We start from the raw sequence: 7,500 nt of genomic DNA on the forward strand, positions 1-7,500 counted from the left end.
TGTGTATGTGTGTGTGTGTGTGTGTGTATGTGTGTGTGTATGTGTGTGTGTGTGTGTGTGTGTGTGTATGTGTGTGTATGTGTGTGTGTGTATGTGTGTGTGTGTGTGTGTATGTGTGTGTGTATGTGTGTGTGTGTGTGTGTGTGCGTGTGTATGTGTGTGTGTATGTGTGTGTATGTGTGTGTGTATGTGTGTGTGTGTGTGTGTGTGTGTGTGTGTGTATGTGTGTGTGTGTGTGTGTGTGTATGTGTGTGTATGTGTGTGTGTGTATGTGTGTGTGTGTGTGTGTATGTGTGTGTGTATGTGTGTGTGTGTGTGTGTGTGCGTGTGTATGTGTGTGTGTATGTGTGTGTATGTGTGTGTGTATGTGTGTGTGTGTGTGTGTGTGTGTGTGTGTGTGTGTGTGTGTTTCCTTGGAGACATGCAGACCAGTTTAATGTTTAGACACAATAAGGAAGGAAAGTGAACAGTGAACTCTGATCTCAGGTGTTTTTCTCTGCTGGATTCTGCCGGAGAACCCTGAAGAACCTGCTGTGGTTCCACTGCACAGGACCAGGACCAGGACCAGGACCAGGACCAGGACCTGAAGCTGCTGCTGGTTCTTGTTCTTGTTGTTGCTGAGTGAGCAGAGATGAAGCTGGAGGTGAAGATTCAGGCTCTGAGGTTCTGCTCTACAGTCTTTAACTGCATCTTCCTGGTGAGATTAAACTCTTTCATGTCTCAGTTTGTAAAATTCAAGTCACTCAACAAGAAAACGGCTCGAACTTCTCTCTTCATCTGATCAAGAAACCAGAGTCGTCCTTTTAAAACCTGCCATACTGACAATTTAAATATATCAATGAAGTCAGTTCAGGTTTGTCAGCCGAGAGAAAAACAGAATTACTGATGATATGAAACAAGCTGTAACCTGCATGTTTGCTGTTTTTAATTGATTGATCCGATCACAGTGATTCCACTGAAATGGAATTTATTAATATCTCCAAAATATCACTGTTTTAAATGATGGTTTGATTGAGACGTTACAGACTTCATGTGATTCAGTTCCAGAGCTCTAAGATGAGTCTGTGAAGAGTGAAACTGGTTTTGTCTTGTCGTGTTTTTCTGCACTGCAGCAGGTGGACATAGACAGATACTTAAATAATACCAAAGGGAAATGAAAGAGTTAAGTGTTAAAGATCCTACATGAACACAGTAGCAGACTATATATCTGTAAGTTAAACTGCCAACAAAATAATAGTTTAATTATGTACATGAATTAATCTAATGATAAAATATATAAATATATAAATATATTTGAACCCCACCTTCAAAGAAAAAATTAACTGTCAATCATCCTGGTGGAAGTTAACCAGACATTAATGGAAATATCACTGGGTTCTCAACTGGTCTCAGCCTGGGACCCACATTTTCCCATGGTCATTAAGTCGCGACCCACTTTTATAGAATACAAACCAAACAAATTTATTTTTGAAAAATAACCTTCAAAAACACATTTAAACATACATATGCATGCAAAGCGAATGTATAGCAATTTTTTACGCCTCTGTCGGACCACCAACGAACAAATGCCTCATATCACTGACTGACTGATACAACTCCGACAACAGTGGTCTTATTACATTGGCAAAGGTCCAGTCGATCCAATCCAGTAAAATATTTAGTCCAAAACACATTATTACAGCAATAAATATCCACCAACGGCTATTACATCATTTCAAATTAGCCGACAGATGTCCTGATCTCCCACATATTTTCTGTCTTAACTCGAGTTAGCATGTAAATACATCTCTTTATCAAAATGGCGGCTGCACTCTGACCTTTCGATTAACACCTCACTCGACCCAATAGGAGCTTCCACATCCTGTCCACAGCCTACAGTACCCAACAAGAGTCCACACTGAAAGGAAACGCCTGCTCCTCTTCTTTTGTATAAAGACCGAGCCAATAAGAACAGATTCTACTGATGACTGGAGCTTCAGTAGCCAATGAAAGGCCAAAAACGACCATATGCAGCTTCAATGGTTTCTATAAAGCCACAACATGGAAATTATGTAAATTTAATTGGTTTGCTGTGTGTTACTTCTTATAGAACTACGTTTCCACCATAGCACTTGTTATATGGAAAAAGTTTAGTTTCAACAAGGGAACACAGACTTTACTGTGTTTATGCTCCAGTTACTCTGAAGCAGGGGTTATTTGGTGTCTCTAAATGGCCTTTTTTTGCAAGACGCCCTCAGAAAAACATGTAAAATATCCACTTTCTATGTTATTGTTATTAAATTTGAACTCAGACTAGGTAAGGCTCCATGCTGTGGTCCCGTTGTGTTTTCCAGCTAATAAGTCCCAGCTGTAGTTCATCAGCAGGCGTCTGTTTATAAAAAAATATCCAGGCTGAAACCTTCTATTACTCAATGCCAGCAGCACTTACAGTGATTCTGACTGCTGAGAAAGTATTAGCTTTCAAAAGAGACAAACCAAAACTGTACATGTAGTCGCAGCCAGAGCCTGACCAAGAACAGCTTTCAACGTACTTTAAGAGTGTCTTGGACAGGCAGTTTAGGCTAATTTTACAGAAACTTAAAGGATTGTTAAGGGGTTAATGTGAGAAGAAGTGATGAAGAAGTGATAACTGACCTCTGACCTCTGACCTGTGTGTGTGTGTGTGTGTGTGTGTGCAGGCTCTGGGTGTGAGTGTAGCTGGCTGTGCAGTTTGGATCCTGTTTGACAGTGGAAGCTTCCTGACCGTCGTCTCCTCAGGTAACATAACATTAAAGGAACAGAGATGAGTCATGTGACCTCTGTGTGATCATCTACATCTGTGTGTGTGTGTGTGTGTGTGTGTGTGTGTGTTTATCCAGTGGAGCTGAGGACAGTGGGGGCGGGGCTGTTGGTGATTGGTGGAGTGGTGATGGTGGTCAGTGTTGTGGGATGTTTAGGAGCTCACAGTGAGAACAGATTCCTGCTGCTGATGGTGAGTGATGATGATGCTCTGTGATCAATAACAGGAAGTGTTTATCTGAGGCTGATGCCACGTTCATGTCATGTAGGAGTTACCGAAATTACCAGTTAATTAATAGCAATATCTCACAGGGTTTTATTTGTTATAATGACATTTAAAGATCCTCAAAACATGTTTTAAGACATAAAACACTTGAAGAATAATAGTTTTTTTCCACAAAACACTTTAAAACATCATCTCCTCCTTCTCCGTCATATAAACATCCAGAATCTGTGAAGCTGTAAACATAATGGACTTTTAATGGACCAGTTCATTCTCAGTGTTTGTTCACTGGAGGCTTCAAGTTTCCACATCACACTTGTGTAAGTTGAATACTGGACCACGATTGGCTCCAAACTCGCTGTGATGTCATCAATCCTGCGGGTCCAGGTGTTAAACTGAGATTTAAGTTGAGCTCAGAGAAACTTTTAGAACAAAGTGCACAGAGAAGAAGAAACAAGCTTTTATTCTTTAAATAATGTTCACAGGATATAAAAGTCATAAACATGGACGCCTCACATCCACCACAGTCCATCGTTTAAGACAATTAAACCCTAATTTAGTGGATAAATATGAACACAGCTTTAACCGTTCACACTGTCTGACCTCTGCTCTTCCTCCTCAGTACATGGGCCTCCTCATCGTGCTGGTCCTGGGTCAGCTCTTCATCACACTGCTGCTGCTCATTAACAGGCGGAAGGTGAGACATACTGTTCAAGTGTGTCTTAAACCATCAGTCAGTCATCAAATGAACATTAAACCTATTTTTCTTGCTGTAATCATTCCTCCCGTTCATACCGACCATTAGACCTTTTGGCTGACGTGCTACGGTAAGCGTATTGTGTCATTTCCGGTTGGCGACTGTGTTTACTGTTAGCGTTGTTGCTGCTCTCAACTCAGTTGGTTTTGCTATATTTCACATTACTGTGGATTAATACCTGCTGTATATTTAAACTTTCGCTAGTTCTACACAAGCACTCTTAGCTCTTTGTCTCTTTTAGCGACTTTTCTCGCTAATCGCACAGTTGTTAGTTATTTTAGCTCAACAGCTAGCATTAGCAGCTAACTTAAGCTAAGCAGTTAGCGGTGGCTTCTCTCTCTCCCTCTCGCTCTCCTGCTCTCTCTTGCTCGGTGTTTCATATGTTTAGTTATTTCTCTGCCTCCTTTAGTGATAGTGGTGCGTGTAATAAATGTAGTTTATTTGCAGTGTTGGAGGCGAGGTTCAGTGAATTGGAAGCGCGGCTCCGCACCACGGAAAACCAATCAGTCGCTAATGTAGTTAGCCAGCCCCCAGTAGCCGGTGTGGGCCGACCTAGCTTAGCTCCTACCCCCCCAGTAGTTCCCGAGCAGCCGGGAAGCCAGGGTGGCTGGGTGACTGTCTGAAGGAAGCATAGCCCTAAGCAGAAGCCCACGGTTCACCACCAACCAGTTCATGTTTCTAACTGGTTCTCCCCCCTCAGTAACACACCTGCTGAGAAACCAACTGTGATTATTGGCAGCTCCATAGTCAGAAACGTGAAGTCATCGACACCAGCAGCCATAGTTAAATGTACTCCTGGGGCCAGAGCGGGCGACATTGAGTCAAATTTAAAACTGCTGGCTAAGAATAAACATAAATATGGTACGATTGTTATTCATGTCGGCGGATTTCTTCCCCGGAGTTCCCCGTGCTGACATGTTGATGTCTTACTTCTGTCCTTCTCCAGCTGTTCCTGCTGTTGTTGCCGTTTGTTGCTGCTAGTCATGTATCTGTTGTTGTTGTTGTTGTTGTTGTTGTTGTTGTTGTTCTGCTTCTCAGTTTTTCCTTACTGCTGTCGCCAAGTGCTGCTCATGGGGGAATTGTTGGGTCTCTGTAAATTAAAGATTTCGGTCTAGACCTGCTCCATGTGAAAAGTGCCCTGAGATGACTTTTGTTGTGATTTGGCGCTATATAAATAAAACTGAATTGAATTGAACTGAATAGAAGATCCCTTCATAATGACCTTACAATGGAAGTGATGGAGGACAAAATCCACAGTCTGAAGCTAATATGAAGCTTCAGCGTCCAAATGAGTCAAATCAAGTAGATATCTTTCAATGTTACAGTCTTTTTAGTGCCAAAGTTCCTCTTTTTGTTACTATACTTCCACCTGCAGCTCAACAGGGAAACACTGTCCGAGGAAACACAAAGAGGGAATTTGATGCTAAAAAGACTGTAAATGTGTCAGATATCCACTTGATATGACATTACTGTAACATTACAGTGAAATAATTATATAAAAGAGCAGCAATTTTATCTGTCTATCAGTCTATTGGACTGAACACTGAACCACGACTTCTTCTGTCTGGATGATGCGTCCAGCGTCACATGATGCAGCTACACTGCTCACTGTGATGAGCTGCTGTGCTCTCTAACCTGTGACGTGTTGTGATCAGATCAAGGAGAGTCTGGACGAAACGGTGGATCAGATCATCGTTAAGTACGGACAAAGAGACAGACAGGACGGACTGATGGACAATGTGCAGCACTACGTGAGTCCTCTCACACTCGGTGCTCACTAATGTATGTATTAACTGAGTGAATTTGAATAGTTATTGGATTATTTACCAACTGTTCACAGGGGCAGTGTTGTGGTAGGACGGGCCCAGATGATTGGCTGAAGAACTCTTTTATCAAGAGTTACAACTGGACAGACGTACTTCCTTGTTCCTGTTTTAACTCCAGTCGTCCCAGCTCCAACTCATCCTGGTGCTCCGAAAACTCCACTGGGCCGCTGATTGGACGAGGAAATGGCTCATATGATCAGGTACACACACACACACACACACACACACACACACACACACAGTGTTTACTGCATGTCTGTATAAAGTGCAGATGAGTAAAGATTGTTGTGTTTATACGTTTTCTCAGGTTTGTTGTTATGTTACTTCATGTTGTATTAAACTATGTGCAGTTGTTATATTTGTTGTTGTTATGTGGTTACGTAATGTTACATTTGTCGTTACGTTATGTATATTATGTTACGTTATGTATGTTATGTTGTCAATATCAGAAACTAACAGGGGGCAAAATTACCGGAAGATTTCGAAAAAAAATCTTTTCTATGTACCAGTTTAGGCTCATTTCCCAATCCCACTTAAAGCCATCATTTTATTTTCATTCAATTTGCATTTCCGTCTCTAATACTCACACAAACAGCGCTGTTATGATACCTGGCAGAGGCCACGCAGTCCTGTTCCTGCATTAAAAACGCTCCTACTGGACTCTATCTGAAGCTTTATGGCTCTTACTGGTGTTGTTGTCTCCTGACTGGATCCCTGCTTGTGTTGTATCTGTTTCTGATGGATAAAAGCGTCTGCTGAATGAAAAATGTAAATGTAAATGTAAAAACGCTCCAACTGTTAGAAAGAAAGCAACGCTAAATCCTGAGCGTCACCAATGCCACCCGCAGCAAATAAGACAGCAAAGACAGCTGCCGAGAATAAGACGACTCATGCAGGACTCAGACAGCCTCAGAGGAAGCAAACAAGGTAAAAAGAATTAAACTCATCGTCACCAAACAAGCAGCCGATTAGCTTATAGTAAGCAAGTTTAAAGCTAACGAGACTGAAAAATGTCATCGGTCTGGCACGTAGGCTAACATTAGTGTTACTTTTACAGCCGACATGTGGGTCTCGCAGACCGGTGATGTGATCAATGCTGGTGACGTAAAGCCGGGGACACGCAGCCTCGACCGGAACAGCTGCGTCTCGCAGGCCTGCGGCGTTCACACAGACAGCTGCTGCTGCAGCTCTGTCTTTCTACACAGAGTCTGACTTTGATCATTTGACCATGAATAATAGAACGTTTCATATCATTTCATTATAAATTTCATTTATATTTAGTTTAGACAGAAAAAGGTAAAGAAGCGTGTGCTCAGTTGTGAAAAGTGAATAATATGTGCAGTGAAAGCAGCTTTCTTTCTGACGGGCCTGGTGAGTCTGGTTCAGGATACTTCAGGACGGGTTTCTTTACTGATTATATTGATTATTCCGCCAGTTAAACCCCACTGTCACTGCTCCAACTGAAGAAAATCACCAAGTTCCCCAAACGAGCCAAACACACACCAACAAACAAACCTCCAACCTGTCAGCACGGAAACTGACCACAAATAAGTTAAACACCACATCACTACGCTGAAACTATAGTGAACAGTGTAATGAGACGTATTCTACAGACGCTGAAACTATAGTGAACGGTGTAATGTGACGTATTCTACAGACACTGAAGCTATAGTAATATATATATATATATATATATATATATACCCTTCCTAAATGAAATCGTAGTTGTTGAAAGGGGATCAGCTGCATCTTTCTGCTTTCCGTGTGATTATTGTAGTCGGAGAACGTAGATGATGTTTACTGTATGCTCTTTAATCTGGGCTCATTTTACATTAAAAACAGCAAATTAATGTACTTTGCCCCAATTCTCTAGACTATGGGGGCGGATTAGATACCAGATATATTTTAAATTCCTA

General features: G+C 41.7%; 1 protein-coding gene across 1 annotated transcript in view; it reads left to right on the forward strand.

Annotated features, from left to right (window-relative positions):
- The first annotated feature begins 508 nt into the window (after positions 1-508).
- si:ch73-139j3.4 (CD82 antigen) overlaps positions 509-7,500 on the forward strand; it is an 8,276-nt gene continuing 1,284 nt past the window's right edge. The window contains exons 1-6 of the mRNA XM_044359460.1: positions 509-697; positions 2,679-2,757; positions 2,859-2,971; positions 3,624-3,698; positions 5,414-5,509; positions 5,599-5,784. Coding sequence (XP_044215395.1) covers positions 632-697; positions 2,679-2,757; positions 2,859-2,971; positions 3,624-3,698; positions 5,414-5,509; positions 5,599-5,784 — 615 coding nt within the window. The 5' untranslated portion in view covers positions 509-631. The remainder of the gene's footprint in view (positions 698-2,678; positions 2,758-2,858; positions 2,972-3,623; positions 3,699-5,413; positions 5,510-5,598; positions 5,785-7,500) is intronic.

Source organism: Thunnus albacares, chromosome 8 (assembly GCF_914725855.1).
Source record: "Thunnus albacares chromosome 8, fThuAlb1.1, whole genome shotgun sequence".
In the NCBI taxonomy this organism is placed as follows: Eukaryota; Metazoa; Chordata; class Actinopteri; order Scombriformes; family Scombridae; genus Thunnus; species Thunnus albacares.